General features: G+C 48.4%; 1 protein-coding gene across 1 annotated transcript in view; it reads left to right on the top strand.

The window, feature by feature from the left end:
- The window catches only part of GEN1 (GEN1 Holliday junction 5' flap endonuclease), a 61,281-nt gene that overhangs the window by 2,306 nt on the left and 37,824 nt on the right, over window positions 1-21,151 (top strand). Inside the window, exons 2-4 of the mRNA XM_073674122.1 lie at window positions 7,284-7,472; window positions 7,952-8,138; window positions 15,236-15,412. Of these exons, the coding sequence (XP_073530223.1) occupies window positions 7,312-7,472; window positions 7,952-8,138; window positions 15,236-15,412 (525 nt within the window). The 5' untranslated portion in view covers window positions 7,284-7,311. The remainder of the gene's footprint in view (window positions 1-7,283; window positions 7,473-7,951; window positions 8,139-15,235; window positions 15,413-21,151) is intronic.

Below are 21,151 nucleotides of genomic sequence, written 5' to 3'. Positions count from 1 at the left end.
CTAGGCCACTCCATGACCTTACTGTGCTTCTTTTTGAGCCACTCCTTTGTTGCCTTGGCTGTATGTTTTGGGTCATTGTCTTGCTGGAAGACCCAGCCATGACCCATTTTTAATGTCCTGGCGGAGGGAAGGAGGTTGTCACTCTGGATTTTACGGTACATGGCTCCTTCCATTCTCCCATTGATGCGGTGAAGTAGTCCTGTGCCCTTAGCGGAGAAACACCCCCAAAACATAATGTTTCCTCCTCTATGCTTGACAGTGGGGATGGTGTTCTTTAGGTCATAGGCAGCATTTCTCTTCCTCCAAACACGGCGAGTTGAGTTAATGCCAAAGAGCTCAATTTTTGTCTTATCTGACCACAGCACCTTCTCCCAATAACTCACAGAATTATCCATGTGTTCATTGGCAAACTTCAGACGGGTCTGCACATGTGCCTTCTTGAGCAGGGGGACCTTGCGGGCACTGCAGGATTTTAAACCTTTAAGGCGTAATGTGTTATCAATGGTTTTCTTGGTGACTGTGGTCCCAGCTGCCTTGAAATCATTAACAAATTCCCCCCGTGTAGTTTTAGGCTGATCTCTCACTTTCCTCGTGATCAAGGATACCCCACGAGGTGAGATTTTGCATGGTGCCTGTAACGGGTCTGGGAGGTGGAACCTCTGAGCTACTATACAAAGGGGCAGTCCTTGTAAGGAAGCGGGTGGCTCCCAGGGAAGGCGGGCAGGTAGTCACGGCAAGTGACAGGAACAGTCTCTGGGTAGAAGGGCAGGAGGTCACGGCAAGTGACGGGAACAGTCTCTTGACAGGCGGGTGGTCACGGCAAATGACAGCAGGGTAAGAGTCTCTAGACAGGCAGGTGGTCACGGCAAGTGACAGCAAGGTAAGTGTCTCTAGACAGGCAGGTGGTCACGGCAAGTGACGGCAGAGCCTCCCGGTAGGCTAGCAGGCGGGTAGCAGGTGAGCGCTCCCAGGTGAGCGGGTAAGAGTCTCTCGGCTGGCTGGCAGGTGGTCACGGCAAGTGACAGCAGAGCCTCCAGGTAGGCTAGCTGGCGGGTAGCAGGTGAGCGCTCCAAGGTGAGCGGGTAAGAGTCTCTCGGCTGGCTGGCAGGTGGTCTCAGGCAGGTGCTTCCTGATCCGCTGGCGGACCGGTCCATAGAGAGACTGGCGGATGCAGATAGACAGACTGTCGGACCGCAGGAATGCAAACAGGTAGACAGAGCTGGAAAGCAGACTGGCAGCGGGACCTGAGGGCTGAAGCAGAGGTGAAAGGCTTTGCAACAACTTTGCTCGGGCACCTCCATTTTGGAGGAGGTGCCTTATATATGGGAGCTCCACCGGCAATTGGCCGGGGACTCCTTAGGACGGCGCGCGCGGCCCCTTTAAGAGAGAGGGAGCGCGCGCGCCCTAAGCACAGTGCCCGGGAAGCGGCGAGCGCTGCCAGCAGCGCTTTAAGAGGACGCCGAGGACGGAGCAGGGAGGTGAGAGGAACGGCGTCTCTGCCTAGCAGGAGGCAGGGTCGCCGATGCTACAGTACCCCCCCCTTTAGGCCCCCCCTTTTTTAGGCCGGAGAGAAATTTATCAAGGATGAGCGGGGCATGGATGTTCTCCCGGGGCTCCCACGTTCTCTCCTCAGGACCAAACCCCTTCCAATCCACTAGAAAAAAGGTCTTTCCTCTTACCCTTTTGGTGGCCAGAATGCTCTCTACCTCAAACTCGTCTTCAGCGGAAACCGGAGCAGGAGGCGTACCTGTAGACTTGGAAAAAGAGTTAAGTACCACAGGTTTGAGGAGAGATACATGGAAGGAGTTAGAGATCCGCAAGTTGGCCGGGAGTTTCAATTTATAGGCCACCGGGTTGATTTGTTTGATAACTTCCAGTGGGCCGATGAACCGAGGCCCTAACTTGTAGGAAGGAATCTTGAGCCGGACATACTTGGACGAGAGCCAGACTTTATCTCCAGGACGGAATTGGGGCGGATCCAGACGTCTTTTGTTAGCCTGTTTCTTCATCCGCTCGGAGGACTGAAGAAGTGCGGATCTGGTACTCTCCCAAACGGAGGAGAATTCGCTAGCAAGAGATTCCGTGGCCGGATTATCCACCGAGGCGGAGACGGGAAACGGGATCCGAGGATGTTGACCGTAGACGATAAAAAACGGGGATTTGGAGGAAGACTCGCTCTCGTGATTATTATAGGAAAATTCGGCCCACGGTAAAAGATCCACCCAGTCGGAATGGTTGGCATTAACAAAGTGCAGGAGGTAACTGGTTAAAATTTGGTTGATCCGCTCTACTTGACCATTGGACTGTGGGTGATAAGCAGAGGAGAAGTCCAAGGTGACCCCCCAGCAATTTACACATGGCTCTCCAGAAGCGAGAGGTGAACTGAACTCCTCGGTCGGATACGATGTGGAGAGGGAGACCATGAAGACGGAAAATATGATGGATAAAGTCTTTAGCCAGTTCAGATGCAGACGGAAGGCCCGGCAGGAAAATGAAGTGAGCCATCTTAGAGAAGCGGTCAGCGACCACCCAAATGACCTTACAACCAGCAGAGACAGGGAGATCCGTTAGAAAGTCCATGGCTATATGCTGCCACGGGGCAGCAGGTATGGGAAGAGGCAGAAGGCGGCCGGCTGGCAGATGTCTAGGAACCTTGTTGCGGACGCAGGCTGCACAGGCTGAGACAAAGTATATTACGTTCTTGTGCAGGGTAGGCCACCAGTAATGCCGGGTAATAAACAAGAGGGTCTTTTTCTGGCCAGCATGGCCAGCTAGCTTAGACGAATGTCCCCAGTGTAGGACTTTATCACGATCAGGTACTGTTACGAATGTCTTACCGGGTGGAAGACGATTTAGATCCACGGGAGCCACCAGCATTACCTTGGCGGGGTCGATGATGTGCTTTGGCTCCTCCTCTAGATTGGAGAACAAAAAGGATCGGGACAAGGCATCAGCTTTGATATTTTTGTCTGCCGGGCGAAAATGAAGAATGAAATCAAAGCGGGTGAAGAACAAGGACCACCGGGCTTGGCACGGGTTAAGTCTTTGGGCACTCTGGAGATAAGCCAAGTTTTTGTGATCCGTGTAGATTATTACCGGGTGAAGAGCCCCCTCAAGCAGGTAACACCACTCCTCCAGTGCCAACTTAATGGCTAACAATTCTCGGTCTCCTATAGAATAATTGCGCTCAGATGAGGAGAAGAGTTTGGAGAAGAAGCCGCAAGTTACCATTCTTCCGGATGACGACTTTTGGGTGAGCACCGCTCCGGCTCCGGAGGAGGAAGCGTCTACTTCTAAGAAGAATTGTTTGTTGCTGTCCGGACGGTGCAGCACAGGAGCGGAAGAGAAAGCTTGTTTCAAAGACAGGAAGGCCTCCTCTGCCTCAGGCGGCCATTCTTTGGGATTAGCGCCCTTACGGGTGAGTGCAGAGATAGGGGCAGTCCGGGAAGAGAAGTGCGGAATGAAGAGGCGGTAGTAGTTGGCGAAGCCCAGGAACCGCTGGATAGCCTTCAACCCCTCCGGTCGGGGCCACTTCTGGATGGCAGAAAGTTTCTCAGGATCCATTCGTAGACCGGTCTGAGAGATGATGTAGCCCAGAAATGGAAGCGAGGTCTGCTCGAAGAGGCACTTCTCAAATTTTGCGTAGAGGTGGTTTTGCCTGAGCCTGAGCAGGACCTGACGAACGTCCCTCCGGTGTGTAGGGAGATCCGGAGAGAAGACCAAGATGTCGTCCAGGTATACCACCACGCAGGAGTAGAGAAGGTCACGGAAGATATCATTGACCAACTCTTGAAAGACGGCGGGAGCATTACAGAGACCGAAGGGCATTACGAGGTATTCATAGTGGCCGTCCCGGGTGTTGAATGCCGCCTTCCATTCATCCCCCTGACGGATACGAACCAGGTTATAGGCCCCACGGAGATCCAGCTTGGTGAAGATTCTAGCACCCCTCAGACGGTCAAATAATTCAGGAATGAGCAGAAGGGGGTATTTATTCTTCACCGTGATCTGGTTAAGGCCTCTATAGTCTATGCAGGGACGAAGTGAGCCGTCCTTCTTTTTAACGAAGAAGAAGCCTGCTCCCGCTGGGGAGGTAGATTTCCGGATAAATCCCCGGGCCAGGTTCTCCTCGATATATTCAGACATGGACCGGGTCTCAGCAGCGGACAAAGGGTAGATACGCCCTCGGGGCGGAGTAGCGCCAGGTACCAAGTCGATAGGGCAATCGTATGGTCTATGAGGAGGTAATGTCTCTGCTTCTTTTTTATTAAAGACATCAGCATAAGACCAATAGGGTACGGGTAGATTGGCTAGGGGAGGAGAAGGACGGGCAGGACGAATGGGAACTAAACAAGTCTTATGGCAGTCCTGTCCCCAGCGAAGGACTTCTCCGGTCTGCCAATCAAGCACGGGTGCATGTCTCTGGAGCCAAGGTAAAGCAAAAGGGCATGAGAAAGTCCAGGTAGAACATGGAAGAAGATGCTCTCAGAGTGCAGCATTCCCACCTTCAGAGTTATGGGTTCGGTGATAAGTTGGATGGGATGCGGTAAGAGACCCCCGTCCACGGAGGCGACAGATAAGGGTTCGGCCAGAGGTTTGGTGGGAATGCGGTATTTCTCTACCAGGGACTGAGAAATAAGATTTCCGGCAGCTCCAGAATCAAGTTGAGCTAGTTAAAAGTAACGGTTCTCCCCGCAGATGATAGAGACCGACAGCATCAGAGATGGAGAGGGTTTATTCTTGTCTAGGACGACCTCTCTGAGCGATCCTAGACACAGGCGTTTCCCGACCTCTCCGGGCAGGAACGGATCCGGTGCTCCTTATTGCCACAGTAGAAGCAGCTCCCCTCGGCACGGCGTGACTCTTGACGAGTTTTGACCATCTTGGTCTGATCGACCTGCATAGGCTCGGGTGAGTGCGCCTGGGGAGTAACAGAGGAAGTGACGGGATTCCGGAAGGTAGAAGCAAGGCGAGGAAACCTCCTCTCACGGGTGGCCTCTTTGGTACGCTCCTGGAACCGGATGTCAATCCGGGTGGCAAGTGTTATTAAATCTTCGAGAGTGGTAGGAATGTCCCGACCGGCAAGTTCATCCTTAATCCGGCCGGATAGACCTTCCCAGAAGACGGACACCAGGGCGTCGTTATCCCAGGCAAGCTCAGAAGCAAGGGTACGGAACCACATGGCATATTGGCCCACGGTGAGACTCCCTTGACGGAGGCGTAGCGGAGATGAGGCGGATGAGGTCTTTCGTCCTGGTTCGTCGAAGACTTTCCGGAAGGTCGTGAGAAAAGCTGGCAGGTTGGACACCAGGGGGTCTCCTCTCTCCCATAGAGGATTTAGCCAAGCCAGCGCCTCCCCAATGAGATGGGTCATGATGAAGGCCACTTTGGCTTGGTCGGTGGAAAACTGGTGTGCCAAAAGTTCGAAGTGCAGGGTGCACTGGTTAATGAAGCCCCGTGCTTGACCGGGATCCCCACCAAAACGAGGCGGGGCGGAAAGGCGGGGACCGGGAAGGGATGCCATGGTATTGATGGGCAGCGGCGCTGCCGGGGTAGTAGTTGTGCGAGTGGAAGCAGCTCCCGACGAGGCAGTCAGTGTGTCCAGGCGGGAGTGAACACTACGCAGGTGGCCCAAGATGGAGTCCTGTTGGGACCTCTGACGGGAAAGTTCATGACATAGGTCCGAGAGCGAGGGAGGTTGGTTGCCACCGGGTTCCATGGCCCGAGCAAACTGTAACGGGTCTGGGAGGTGGAACCTCTGAGCTACTATACAAAGGGGCAGTCCTTGTAAGGAAGCGGGTGGCTCCCAGGGAAAGCGGGCAGGTAGTCACGGCAAGTGACAGGAGCAGTCTCTGGGTAGAAGGGCAGGAGGTCACGGCAAGTGACGGGAACAGTCTCTTGACAGGCGGGTGGTCACGGCAAGTGACAGCAGGGTAAGAGTCTCTAGACAGGCAGGTGGTCACGGCAAGTGACGGCAGAGCCTCCCGGTAGGCTAGCAGGCGGGTAGCAGGTGAGCGCTCCCAGGTGAGCGGGTAAGAGTCTCTCGGCTGGCTGGCAGGTGGTCACGGCAAGTGACAGCAGAGCCTCCAGGTAGGCTAGCTGGCGGGTAGCAGGTGAGCGCTCCCAGGTGAGCGGGTAAGAGTCTCTCGGCTGGCTGGCAGGTGGTCTCAGGCAGGTATCAGGCAGGTGCTTCCTGATCCGCTGGCGGACCGGTCCATAGACAGACTGGCGGTTGCAGATAGACAGACTGTTGGACCGCAGGAATGCAAGCAGGTAGACAGAGCTGGAAAGCAGACTGGCAACGGGACCTGAGGGCTGAAGCAGAGGTGAAAGGCTTTGCAACAACTTTGCTCGGGCACCTCCATTTTGGAAGACGTGCCTTATATATGGGAGCTCCACCGGCAATTGGCCGGGGACTCCTTAGGATGGCGCGCGCGGCCCCTTTAAGAGAGAGGGAGCGCGCGCGCCCTAAGCACAGTGCCCGTGAAGCGGCGAGCGCTGCTAGCAGCACCGGAAGAGGACGCCGAGGACGGAGCTGGGAGGTGAGAGGAACGGCGTCTCTGCCTAGCAGGAGGCAGGGACGCCGACGCTACAGTGCCCCAGATCGATGTCGATTGACAATCATTTTGTATTTCTTCCATTTTCTTACTATTGCACCAACAGTTGTCTCCTTCTCACCCAGCGTCTTACTTATGGTTTTGTAGCCCATTCCAGCTTTGTGCAGGTCTATGATCTTGTCCTTGACATCCTTAGAAAGCTCTTTGGTCTTGCCCATGTTGTAGAGGTTAGAGTCTGACTGATTAATTGAGTCTGTAGACAGGAGTCTTTTATACAGGTGACTATGTAAGACAGCTGTCTTTAATGCAGGTAACGAGTTGATTAGGAGCGTCTAACTGGTCTGTAGGAGCCAGAACTCATAATGGTTTGTAGGGGATCAAATACTTATTTCTCACTACAAAATATAAATAAATGTATCTAATTTACATAATGTGATTTTCTTGATTTTTTTTTTTTTTGGATATTTTATCTCTCAATGTTAAAATTAACCTACCATTAAAATTATAGACTGTTCATGTCTTTGTCAGTGGGTAAACTTACAAAAACAGCAAGGGATCAAATACTTATTTCCTTCACTGTATATAAAAGAAGAAAATAAATAGAACCTTTTTAATTGCACTCGGTTCAGGCCATACGCACAGCCATTCCCGTTTTTTTTTTTTCTGTGAGACAGTCAAAAAAAAATCCAATTGGTCACCACTGATGTTTATTGCTGTCTTGTCCAGGAGTCGGGGGTGACTATACCGGAGCACAATGGGGGTCCATGAGCTGTGGCCGATCCTGGAGCCGGTAAAGACACATGTCCCATTGCACAGCCTCGGTGGGAAGACTCTTGCCGTGGATTTGAGTATTTGGGTTTGTGAAGCGCAGTCGGTGAAGCAGATGGTCGGGGTTGTCGCCAAACCTCATCTCAGGTGAGTGTCCACATCCAAAGCCCCTAACCCCTTCCTCTCTGCTGCCACTTCTCATTTTTTCAATTTCATTTTTTTTCTTGTCCAAAGAAAATAACACTTGGCTCAGGGGATTTAAAAATAACACCTCAGTCATTTTCATCTACCTGCCCCATCCTGGATCCAGCAGAGACGGCTCCATGTTCTGCACAAAGACTGGAAGCCATGATGTCATTGTTCCACCAGCTGCTGCGAACTATGACTGCCTGCAGCGGTCATATGACTTTGAGCAGCGTGTCGTTGAACATGTTTTCGGATGATGTGCTCCTCAAAGTCTCCTGACCGCTGCAGCCAATCACAGGCTGCAGCAGCTGATGGAGCAGTGGCATCCTGTCTCTGTGCAAGAGCCCCGGGCATCAGGGCTGAGATCCGCGCTGTTCTCCGTAGTCCTCGGCCGTTTAGTTTAATGTTACCTACTGTGTTGGGATTTATTTTTTCTGAAGGAACCTTTTCTTCCGCGTCTCCTCTTTGAATTTAATGGGTGTGAAATTGGTGTTTGTCACGGAGGGCGAAGCTCCGAAGGTTAAAGCTGGCACGATGAACAAGAGGAATGAGATGAGATATGGACCCACAAAGAGAGTCGTCCCTGCAAGACCCGGACGCTCCTACTTCAGATCGGTCCTTCGGGAGGTAAGAGCCAAATGGGGCAGTAACATCCTCCAGTGTGAGGGCAGCGGTTGTGCTGCGCACTCCCTTTTGTCTGATTACCGGGGATAGCCGCTCCTTCACTGCCAAAAAAGTGAACACAGCCCATTTTCATATTGGCGCTTTCGCTTCTCCTTCTGTTATTCCATAACTTTCTTTTTTCTATTGACAAATCAGTATGAAGGATTGCGTTTATGGGGCGAGATGTCATTTTGAGATATATATATATATATATATATATATATATATATATATATATATATATATATATATATATATATATATATATATATATATATATATATATATATATACAGTACAGACCAAAAGTTTGGACACATCTTCTCATTTAAAGATTTTTCTGTATTTTCACGACTTTGAAAATTGTACATTCACACTGAAGGCATCAAAACTATGAATTAACACATGTGGAATTATATACTTAACAAAAAAGTGTGAAACAACTGAAAATATGACTTATATTCTAGGTTCTTCAAAGTAGCCACCTTTTGCTTTGATGACTGCTTTGCACACTCTTGGCATTCTCTTGATGAGCTTCAAGAGGTAGTCACCGGAAATGGTTTTCACTTCACATGTGTGCCCTGTCAGGTTTAATAAGTGGGATTTCTTGCCTTATAAATGGGGTTGGGACCATCAGTTGTGTTGTGCAGAAGTCAGGTGGATACACAGCTGATAGTCCTACAGAATAGACTGTTAGAATTTGTATTATGGCAAGAAAAATTCAGCTAAGTAAAGAAAAACGAGTGGCCATCATTACTTTAAGAAATGAAGGTCAGTCAGTCCGAAAAATTGGGAAAACTTTGAATGTGTCCTGAAGTGCAGTTGCAAAAACCATCAAGCGCTACAAAGAAGCTGGCTCACATGAGGACCGCCCCACGAAAGGAAGACCAAGAGTCACCTCTGCTTCTGAGGATAAGTTTATCCAAGTCACCAGCCTCAGAAATCGCAGGTTAACAGCAGCTCACATTAGAGACCAGTCAATGCCACACAGAGTTCTAGCAGCAGACACATCTCTACAACAACTGTTAAGAGGAGACTTTGTGCAGCAGACCTTCATGGTAAAATAGCTGCTAGGAAACCACTGCTAAGGACAGGCAACAAGCAGACTTGTTTGGGCTAAAGAACACAAGGAATGGAAATTAGACCAGTAGAAATCTGTGCTTTGGTCTGATGAGTCCAAATTTGAGATCTTTGGTTCCAACCACCGTGTCTTTGTGCGGCGCAGAAAAGGTGAATGGATGGACTCTACATGCCTGGTTCCCACCGTGAAGCATGGAGGAGGAGGAGTGATGGTGTGGGGGTGCTTTGCTGGTGACACTGTTGGGGATTTATTCAAAATTGAAGGCATACTGAACCAGCATGGCTACCACAGCATCTTGCAGCGGCATGCTATTCCATCCGGTTTGCGTTTAGTTGGACGCTCATTTATTTTTTAACAGGACAATGACCCCAAACACACCTCCATGCTGTGTAAGGGCTATTTGACCAAGAACGAGAGTGATGGGGTGCTACGCCAGATGACCTGGCCTCCACAGTCACCAGACCTGAACCCAATCGAGATGGTTTGGGGTGAGCTGGACCGCAGAGTGAAGGCAAAAGGGCCAACAAGTGCTTAGCATCTCTGGGAACTCCTTCAAGATTGTTGGAAGACCATTTCCGGTGACTACCTCTTGAAGTTCATCAAGAGAATGCCAAGAGTGCGCAAAGCAGTCATCAAAGCAAAAGGTGGCTACTTTGAAGAACCTAGAATATAAGACATATTTTCAGTAGTTTCACACTTTTTTGTTAAGTATATAATTCCACATGTGCTAATTCATAGTTTTGATGCCTTCAATGTGAATGTACAATTTTCAAAGTCATGAAAATGCAGAAAAATCTTTAAATGAGAAGGTGTGTCCAAACTTTTGGTCTGTACTGTATATATATATATATATATATATATATATATATATAATCACAGTACAGACCAAAAGTTTGGACACATCTTTTCATTTAAAGATTTTTCTGTATTTCCTTGACTATGAAAATTGCACATTCACATTGAAGGCATCAAAACTATGAATTAACACATGTGGAATTATATACTTAACAAAAGAGTGTGAAACAACTGAAAATATGTCTTATATTCTAGGTTCTTCAAAGTAGCCACCTTTTGCTTTGATGACTGCTTTGCACACTCTTGGCATTCTCTTGATGAGCTTCAAGAGTTAGTCACCGGAAATGATTTCACTTCAGAGGTGTGCCCTGTCAGGTTTAATAAGTGGGATTTCTTGCCTTATAAATGGGGTTGGGACCATCAGTTGTGTTGTGCAGAAGTCTGGTGGATACACAGCTGATAGTCCTACTGAATAGACTGTTAGCTGCTTTTTTCTTGCCAGAATACAAATTCTAAGTGAAGAAAAACGAGTGGCCATCATTACTTTAAGAAATGAAGGTCAGTCAGTCCGAAAAATTGGGCAAACTTTGAAAGTGTCCCCAAGTGCAGTTGCAAAAACCATCAAGCGCTACAAAGAAACTGGCTCACATGAGGACCGCCCCAGGAAAGGAAGATCAAGAGTCACCTCTGCTTCTGAGGATAAGTTTATCCGAGTCACCAGCCTCAGAAATCGCAGGTTAACAGCAGCTCAGATTAGAGACCAGGTCAATGCCACACAGAGTTCTAGCAGCAGACACATCTCTACAACAACGGTTAAGAGGAGACTTTGTGTAGCCGGCCTTCATGGTAAAATAGCTGCTATGAAACCACTGCTAAGGACAGGCAACAAGCAGACTTGTTTGGGCTAAAGAACACGAGGAATGGACATTAGACCAGTGGAAATCTGTGCTTTGGTCTGATGAGTCCAAATTTGAGATCTTTGGTTCCAACCACCGTGTCTTTGTGCGGCGCAGAAAAGGTGAATGGATGGACTCTACATGCCTGGTTCCCACCGTGAAGCATGGAGGAGGAGGTGTGATGGTGTGGGGGTGCTTTGCTGGTGACACTGTTGGGGATTTATTCAAAATTGAAGGCATACTGAACCAGCATGGCTACCACATCATCTTGCAGCGGCATGCTATTTCATCCGGTTTGCGTTTAATTGGACCATCATTTATTTTTCAACAGGACAATGACCCCAAACACACCTCCAGGCTGTGTAAGGGCTATTTGACCAAGAGAGAGAGTGATGGGGTGCTATGCCAGATGACCTGGCCTCCACAGTCACCAGACCTGAACCCAATCGAGATGGTTTGGGGTGAGCTGGACCGCAGAGTGAAGGCAAAAGGGCCAACAAGTGCTAAGCATCTCTGGGAACTCCTTCAAGATTGTTGGAAGATCATTTCCGGTGACTACCTCTTGAAGCTCATCAAGAGAATGCCAAGAGTGTGCAAAGCAGTCCTCAAAGCAAAAGGTGGCTACTTTGAAGAACCTAGAATATAAGACATACTCGTATTTTCAGTTGTTTCATACTTTTTTGTTAAGTATATAATTCCACATGTGTTAATTCATAGTTTTGATGTCTTCAGTGTGAATGTACAATTTTCATATCACAGAAAATCCGTACTGTATGTGTGTGTGTGTGTGTGTATATATATATATATATATATATATATATATATATATATATATATATATATATATATATATATATATATATATATATATATATATATATATATATTATATATATTAAAGACAGCGCCATTTCATATTACTCACTAGTGGGTGCCAAGTCTCCAAACAGTCTGTCCAAACTGCTGCATATCAATAGAAAAAATATAAAGAGGCAGCACTCCAAGAAATTTTTGAAAAAAATGGACTTTAATGAGCCCAAAGGCGACGTTTCGGTTCACAGAACCTTTCTCAAGCAGAGTTCAAGTGCATATAGTGCAATATATATAGTTACAAACAGTGATGCCATAATTATAATCAATTCATACAAAAACATGATTATATAAAAAAGTGCAGTAGTGCATATCTCAAAATATTATCCAGTTACATACATAGTGATAAAACAAATATCACTATGTATGTAACTGGATGATATTTTGAGATATGCACTATTGCACTTTTTTATATAATCATGTTTTTGTATGAATTGATTATAATTATGGCATCACTGTTTGTAACTATATATATTGCACTATATGCACTTGAACTCTGCTTGAGAAAGGTTCTGTGAACCGAAACGTCGCATTTGGGCTCATTAAAGTCCATTTTTTTCAAAAATTTCTTGGAGTGCTGCCTCTTTATATTTTTTCTATATATATATATATATATATATATATATATATATATATATATATATATATATATATATATATATATATATATATATATATATATATATATATATATATATATATATATATATATATATATATATATATATAATGTATATGTACTGACATGGACAGTTAAATGAAAACATTTCCTGTTTGCCTACAGACGCACCCAAGTGAGTAGAAACCCCACTATATATATAAAAGTAACATATATACTGTATGTACGTATGTTAATATTATATATAGTGGGGTCTCTACTCACTTGGGTGCGTCTGGAGGCAAACAGGAAATGTTTTCATTTAACTGTCCATGTTGGTTTATTGCTCCATAAACCCGTCAAAAGGAAAACAAACAGCCTTTAGTTCAGGCAAAAAAAGTGAAGAGTCCTTTAGGCAAAGTCTCTGGTTAGCCAGTCCTGTGGTCACACAGGCTGGATAGCGTCCAGTTCACTGGCTCAGTCTGGAGAAACAACACACAGGGGGCCTTCTCACTTCAAACACAGACCATGTGCCAAACAACGGTCTCCATTGTAACCTCTTAACCACACCCAGAGGTGAAGTATGTGGGTAGCTAGACCCGCCTATCTCTCCAACTACCCATAATTCAGTCCCAGATGCACCAAACAGTCCTCTTAGTGCTTACGTGCACTAGAGCAAGATTCCCAGATTACATCACAGAGGACAGCCATTTCTGTGATATATACCTCCCATCAACTGTGTGTCCGTTAGCTACCTTACATACCACCCCCCCTCTGCCTAAAGCCGTGGGGTTGGCACCTTCTACTACCAGACAGGGGATTCTTGAGAGGGCATTGGCATTACCATGTAGCTTCCCTGCTCTATGTTCCACATGGAAGTTGAAATCCTGTAAGGCTAGAAATCGGCAGGTGACCCTAGCATTTCTTCCCTTTTTTTTCCCTCATCCATCTGAGTGGGACATGGTCTGATACCAATTTAAACTTTTGTCCCAATAGATAGTACCATAACGTGTCCACCGCCCACTTTATGGCCAAGCATTCCTTTTCTATGATGGAATCATTCTTCTCACACGAGGACCGCTTCCTAATCGGGTAGAGAACAGGGTGCTCCTCTCCGTGTATCTCCTAGGAAAGGACTGCTCCTAAACCGACATCAGAGGCGTCTGTCTGGAGTATAAATTCCCTCCTGAAGTTGGGGGCAACCAGAACCAGTTGCTTACCCAGCGCCACCTTAATTTCTTGAAAGGCCGACTCCGCCTCTGCAGTCCACTTGGTCATGGCTGATTTCGTCCCCTTAAGGAGGTCAGTCAGGGGTGCGGCCATCATGGCGAAGTTTGGGATGAACCTCCTGTAGTATCCCACGATTCCCAGGAAGGCTTCTTCAATAGCGGTCTCAGCCAGTTTTGGATTGCCTACACTTTACTGATTTGGGGTTTGATCTCGCCTCTACCCACTACATATCCCAGGTATTTGGCTTCTTCTTTCCCCATGGCACATTTTTTTATTGAAAACCCCATCTTCCTGAGAGCATCAAACACCGCCTGGACCTTTTCCAGATGACTTCCCCCAGTATGGGCTGAAGATAACAATGTCATCCAGGTATGCTGAGGCTTATTTCTTATGGGGTGCAAGGATTCGATCCATGGCTCTCTGGAAGGTTGCAGGGGCCCCCTGCAGTCCAAATGGCATCCAGACATACTGGAAGCATCTGTCCGGCATAGAAAACACAGTCTTCTCCTTGGCTCCCTGTGCCATGGCGATCTACCAATATCCGTTCGTCAAATCCAATGTGGTTATGTACCTTGCCAGCCCAAGTCTCTTGATCAGCTCATCGACATTCGTCGAATTTGGAGACCTCTTTCAGGTTCCGATAGTCATTGCAGAATCTCCATTCTCCATCCGGTTTTGGAACCAGGACAATCGGGCTCGACCAACCGCTCTTGGATTCCTCAATCACCCTGAGTTTCCACTTCCTTGGAGATGAATTCTCGTCAAGCCTCAGGAATTCGATAGGGCTTCAAGTTCACCTGCACATGTACTTTATATTGCAATACTCTGTACTATACAGTTTTGTGTATAGTATAATTTTCTAGGAAAGTGTATACACTATCAATTCCATTAGCTATGAGCGTTATTTATTTTTACATTATGGTGTATTAAATAGTGCCATTAGTTATGTGTACTGTATGATGGCATTACTTATTTGTACATTGTCATTATTATTTATGTATTTATTATATAGTGCCATTAGTTATTTTGTACTGTAAGGCAGCATTATTTGTACAGTATGACATTATTTTATGTATTTACTATATAGTGCCATTAGTTATGTCACCATACAGTGCACATTATTTATTTGCACATTATGGCGTTTTATATGTATGTATTATATAGTGACATTAGATATGTGTATTGCATGGCGGCCTTTTTACATTATGGCATTGTTACTTATGTGTATACTATATAGTGCCATTATTTATGTGTACTACATGGCAGCATTATTTATCCACTTTTTATGTCTATGAAGTGCATATTCAGCTGTACATGTGTGCTCACCAAATATGCCGCCTATGACCCTGGATCTACCTTTTCACAATGGGGATATAGCTCTGCCAGATCCAGGACATATGACTATGACAGAAATAAACGCTATCTGGGATGGGTGCCATATAATCTAGTCTTATTACTCCTTGAGTGTGTGAATACAAGGTTCCCAGCCTTCAATCTACGCAGATGCAATAAATTGCATTCTGCATTATATCGGTATAATTTTCCTGCTTTCATGTTGATCTAATCCTAACCAGACTATCCCTTTGCACAGTGCCTTCGCATGTTGGACTGCTTGGGCGTGCCGTGGGTTCAAGCAGCGGGAGAAGCAGAAGCCATGTGTGCTTATCTGAATGCACAAGGCTGCGTGGACGGCTGTATCACCAATGATGGCGATGTCTTTCTCTATGGTGCTCGAACTGTGTACAGAAACTTCACCATGAATGTGAAGGTAGGAGCTGTGCCGAACTTCCAACCTAGAACACAACCTGGATCCTAGTATCCTCCTGCACACGGTCCAGGCTTCATTATGGCAGCTGCTACCTCTGTGCTGTTAGTATTTATACACTAGCACGGGGCTGCAGAGTCATAGGACACTGCCCCTAGTGGACAGAATGACTTTTTTTTTTTTTTTTAAGTGGGTATCATTATCCTCTTCCTGCCTCATCCAATTTTTGTTTTTTCTTTCCATTCTTCCAAGAGCCATATCATTTTTTTTTTTTTCACCAGGGGGGGGGGGGGGTAGGCGAGGTTTGGATGGTTTTTATTTGTGGGCTTATTTATTGCATGGTTTGCTGTAGTTTTTATTGGCAATCCGTTTGTTTTTATCTCTTTGGGGGAGATGCATTGACCAATAAACAATAATCTTGGCACTTAATTTTATTTTTTTTTTGTTTTGTTTTTTGCTTTGCGATGTTTACCTTTTAAAGGTGAAATCATTTTATAATTTGATCATTTCTTTTGTAGACCCGTCGTTCCCATATATCTTTTAGCTTGTTTGTTTGTTTGTTTTTTTACTTTATATTTTAGTCCTACCCCAGGGGACTTGAACCTGCGATGGTTTGATAGACTGTTCTATATATTGCGATGCCACAGTATCGCAGTATGTAACGGGCGATTAGACCGACAGTTTGGAAAAATAAAGGGTTAAATGGCCACAGATCAGAGCTCCCCCTGGTTGCTGGGCTGCTCCAGATAGCTGCTGTCTATATAATGTACCCACACTCTACATGCGATGCAATAGTACAACCTATTTGCAGGAAGGGGTTAAATGGGTTTCTAAAAATTTGGACAAGAGCAGAAATTATGTTAAAGGATTTTTCCATTTTTTTTTTTTTTTAAAACAACAGCAACAAAAAAACCAAACAGAAAACTGTGCTTTACTTGCCCTCCTCAGGTCCAGTGCAGAGTCTCCGCTGCTCCAAGTGTCGGTAGTTGTCTGCAGTGTTAACGTCACATCGACAGTGCTGCAGCCAATCGGTGATTTGATGGCATCAGCCGCTCAGTGCTGCAGACGATAACAGACAGCAGGAGCAGCCGTGGAGATCAGGCACTGGACCCGGGAGAATGAGAATCGCTCTCTCTCTATCTCTCTCTCTATCTCTCTCTCTATCTATCTATATCTATCTCTCTCTATCTCTCTCTCTCGTTTTCCAATTCCGTCAGGAAAAAAAGTGTGTGCAGGAGATCTCTGACATCTCAGAGCTTTTGCTGATTATTTAAAAAAAATAGCTTTTAATTTGGATAAAAAAAAAATAAAATGCAGCAAAAACGCAACGTGTGAATATAGCCTGAATCTCCGAGAAACAGAAGAGTCTGGAGATACAAACTCATGAATGAATGCGTCATATGGATTTATGTCTTTCTTAATCAATTCAGGAATGTGCTCCTCAGATCTCCTGGGGGCATCACAGCCCGACCAGACCCCCATTAGCGGACAATAAAACCTTTACACTCCTTATCTATGAACTGCAGGAATATTTATTGCCTTCCCATACTGATAGCTCTGCTATTTGTTACCATCTTTTCCGTCAGCCATTGAAAAGTATCAGCCACGAATGTGAAAGGGATGCCGCTCTACAACCACTGGATCGAGGGGCACTGATGGGTTGACATGACAGCTGGGGGTTTGCTGAAGACCCCCGTGTTTGTCATGACGATTCTCCTGTGAAAGCCGGCGTTTAGCCGGCGTTCATGGGAGATCATGATTTCTGCTATACATAGCAGTGCTGAAGCCCTTGCTATGTGTAGCACAAGTGATCAGACAATCGCAGCTTCAAGTTCCCTAAGGGGACTATTAAATGAAGTAAAAGTTGAAAAAAAAATGTTTCTAATATATGAAAAAAATTAAAAAAACACAAGTTCAAGTAACAAGAAAAAAAAAATTGATACGCCAGAATTCCCTTTTGTTGGTCGCCGCAACATTGCAATAAAATGAATTAACGGGCGATCAAAAGATCGTATCTACCCCAAAATGGTTTCACAAAAAAACATTAGCTTAGGGCTCAATAAATAAGCCCTCACCCAGCCCCATATCCCCAAAAACGTTACAAGTGTCGAAAATGTATTTATTTATTTTTTTCAAATTTCTGAATTTTGATTTTCACCACTTAAATAAAAAACTATACATGTTTGGTGTCTGCAAACTCGTACTGACCTGGAGAATCATACTGGCAGCTCAGTTTTACCGTATAATGAACATGGTAAATAATAATAAAAAAAAAAATTGTAAAATTGCACATTTTTTTTGCAACTTCAACACATTTGGAAATTTTTTCTACTTTCCAGTGCATCACATGATGACATGAAAGATGTCAATGAAAAGTACCAGTCGCACATAAAATAAACCCTCATACGGCTGTGGGGAAAGATCAAAAAGTTATGGCTCTTGGAAGAAGGGGAGGAAAAAACGAAAGCAAGAAAAAAATGGAAAAGGGGTTAAGAGATGGCGTATTCAAGCAATATGCCATCCACACCGTGCAACCTCCTGATTCCTCTCACTACCTCCTAGGTCGCACGGTGTGACCCCCTGATGCCCCTCACCTCCTCCTAGGTCGCACGGTATTACCCCCTGATGCCCCTCACCTCCTCCTAGGTCGCACGGTGTGACCCCCTGATGCCCCTCACCTCCTCCTAGGTCGCACGGTGTGACCCCCTGATGCCCCTCACCTCCTCCTAGGTCGCACGGTGGGATTCCCCTGATACCACTCACCTCCTCCTAGGTCGCACGGTGTGACCCCCCCGATGCCCCTCACCTCCTCCTAGGTCGCACGGTGTGACCGCCCCGATGCCCCTCATCTCCTGCTAGATCACAATGTTTGACCCCCTAATACCACTCACCTCCTCCTAGGTCGTACGGTGTGACCCCCCCTGATACTCACCTCCTAGGTCGCACGGTGTGACCTCCCCTGATGCCCCTCACCCCCTCCTAGGTCTTACGATGTGACCCCTGATACCCCTCACCTCCTCCTAGGTCGCACGGTGGGATTCTCCTGATGCCCCTCACCTCCTCCTAGGTCACACGGTGTGACCGCCCCGATGCCCCTCACCTCCTCCTAGGTCACAATGTTTGACCCCTAATACCACTCACCTCCTCCTAGGTGGCATGGTGTGACCCCCCCCCCGATTCCCCTCAACTCCTCCTAGGTGATGCCCCTCACCTCCTCCTAGGTCACACGGTGGGATTGCCCTGATACCCCTCACCTCCTCCTAGGTCGCACAGTGTGACCGCGACCGATGCCCCTCACCTCCTCCTAGGTCGCACGGTGTGACCCTCTGATGCCCTTCACCTCCTCCTAGGTCGCACGGTGTGACCCCCTGATGCCCCTCACCTCCTCCTAGGTCGCACGGTGTGACCCCCTGATGCCCCTCACCTCCTCCTAGGTCGCACGGTGTGACCCCCTGATGCCCCTCACCTCCTCCTAGGTCGCACGGTGTGACCCCCTGATGCCCCTCACCTCCTCCTAGGTCGCACGGTGTGACCCACTGATGCCCCTCACCTCCTCCTAGGTCGCACGGTGTAACCCCCTGATGCCCCTCACCTCCTCCTAGGTCGCACGGTGTGACCGCCCCTATGCCCCTCATCTCCTCCTAGGTCACAATGTTTGACCCCCTAATACCACTCACCTCCTCCTAGGTCGCACGGTGTGACCCCCCCCCCCCGATGCCCCTCACCCCCTCTAGGTCGCACGGTGTTACCCCCTGATACTCCTCAACTCCTCGTAGGTCGAACGGTGTGACCCCCTGAAACTCCTCACCTCCTCCTAGGTCGCACGGTGTGACCCCCTAATGCCCCTCACCTCCTCCTAGGTCTTACGATGTGACCCCTGATGCCCCTCACCTCCTCCTAGGTCACACGATGTGACCACCCCGATGCCCCTCATCTCCTAGGTCAAAATGTTTGACCCCCTAATACCACTCACCCACTCCTAGGTCGCATTATGTGACCCCTGATGCCCCTCACCTCATCCTATGTCTCACGGTGTGACCCCCTGATGCCCCTCACCTCCTCCTATGTAGCTTGGTGTGACCCCCTGATGCCCCTCACCTCCTCCTAGGTCGCACGGTGTGACCGCCCCAATGCCCCTCATCTCCTCCTAGGTCACAATGTTTGACCCTCTAATACCACTCACCTCCTCCTAGGTCGCACGGTGTTACCCCCTGATGCCCCTCACCTCCTCCTAGGTCGCACGGTGTGACCCCCTGATGCCCCTCACCTCCTCCTAGGTCGCACGGTGTGACCCCCCGATGCCCCTCACCTCCTCCTAGGTCGCACGGTGGGATTCCCCTGACACCCCTCACCTCCTCCTAGGTCGCACGGTGTTACCCCCTGATACTCCTCACCTCCTCCTAGGTCGCACGGTGTGACCCCCTGGTGCCCCTCACCTCCTAGGTCGCTCGGTGTGACCCCCTGATGCCCCTCACCTCCTCCTAGGTCGCACGGTGTGACCGCCCCGATGCCCCTCATCTCCTCCTAGGTCACAATGTTTGACCCCCTAATACCACTCACCTCCTCCTAGGTCGCACGGTGTGACCCCTCACCCCCTCTAGGTCGCACGGTGTTACCCCCTGATACTCCTCAACTCCTCGTAGGTCGAACGGTGTGACCCCCTGAAACTCCTCACCTCCTCCTAGGTCGCACGGTGTGACCCCCCTAATGCACCTCACCTCCTCCTAGGTCTTACGATGTGACCCCTGATGCCCCTCACCTCCTCCTAAGTCACACGGTGTGACCACCCCGATGCCCCTCATCTCCTCCTAGGTCAAAATGTTTGACCCCCTAATACCACTCACCCACTCCTAGGTCGCATTATGTGACACCTGATGCCCCTCACCTCATCCTATGTCTCACGGTGTGACCCCCTGATGCCCCTCATCTCCTCCTAGGTCACAATGTTTGACCCCTTAATACCACTCACCTCCTCCCTGGTCGCTCGGTGTGACCCCCCCCCCCCGATGCCCCTCACCTCCTCCTAGTTCGCACGGTGTTACCCCCTGATGCCCCTCACCTCCTCCTAGGTCGCACGGTGTGACCCCCTGACGCCCCTCACCTCCTACTAGGTCGCACGGTGTGACCCCCCGATGCCCCTCACCTCCTCCTAGGTCGCACGGTGGGATTCCCCTGACACCCCTCACCTCCTCCTAGGTCGCACGGTGTGACCCCCCCCCGATGCCCCTCACCTCCTCCTAGGTCACAAGGTTTGACCCTCTGATACCCCTCACCTCCTCCTTGGTCGCACGGTGTGACCCCCTAATGCCCCTCACCTCCTCCTAGGTCGCTCGGTGTGACCCCCTGATGCTCCTTACCTCCTCCTAGGTCGCACTGTGTGACCCCCTGATACTCCTCACCTCCTCCTAGGTCACAAGGTGTGACCCCCCCCCCTGATGCCCCTCACCTCCTCCTAGGTCACAAGGTTTGACCCTCTGATGCCCCTCACCTCCTCCTAGGTCACAATGTTTGACCCCCTGATGCCCCTCACCTCCTGCTAGGTCGCACCGTGGGATTCCCCTGATACCCCTCACCTCCTCCTAGGTCGCACGGTGTGACCCCCTGATGCCCCTCACCTCCTCCTAGGTCGAACGGTGGGATTCCCCTGATACCCCTCACCTCCTCCTAGGTCGCACGGTGTGACTGCCCAGATGCCCCTCATCTCCTCCTAGGTCACAATGTTTGGCCCCCCTAATACCACTC

This window comes from Phyllobates terribilis, unplaced genomic scaffold (assembly GCF_046119375.1).
Source record: "Phyllobates terribilis strain yellow unplaced genomic scaffold, ASM4611937v1 Scaffold_3__8_contigs__length_932513732, whole genome shotgun sequence".
Taxonomy (NCBI): Eukaryota; Metazoa; Chordata; class Amphibia; order Anura; family Dendrobatidae; genus Phyllobates; species Phyllobates terribilis.
Note: the sequence above shows the minus strand (reverse complement) of the source record. Positions and strands in the feature narration are given on the sequence as shown.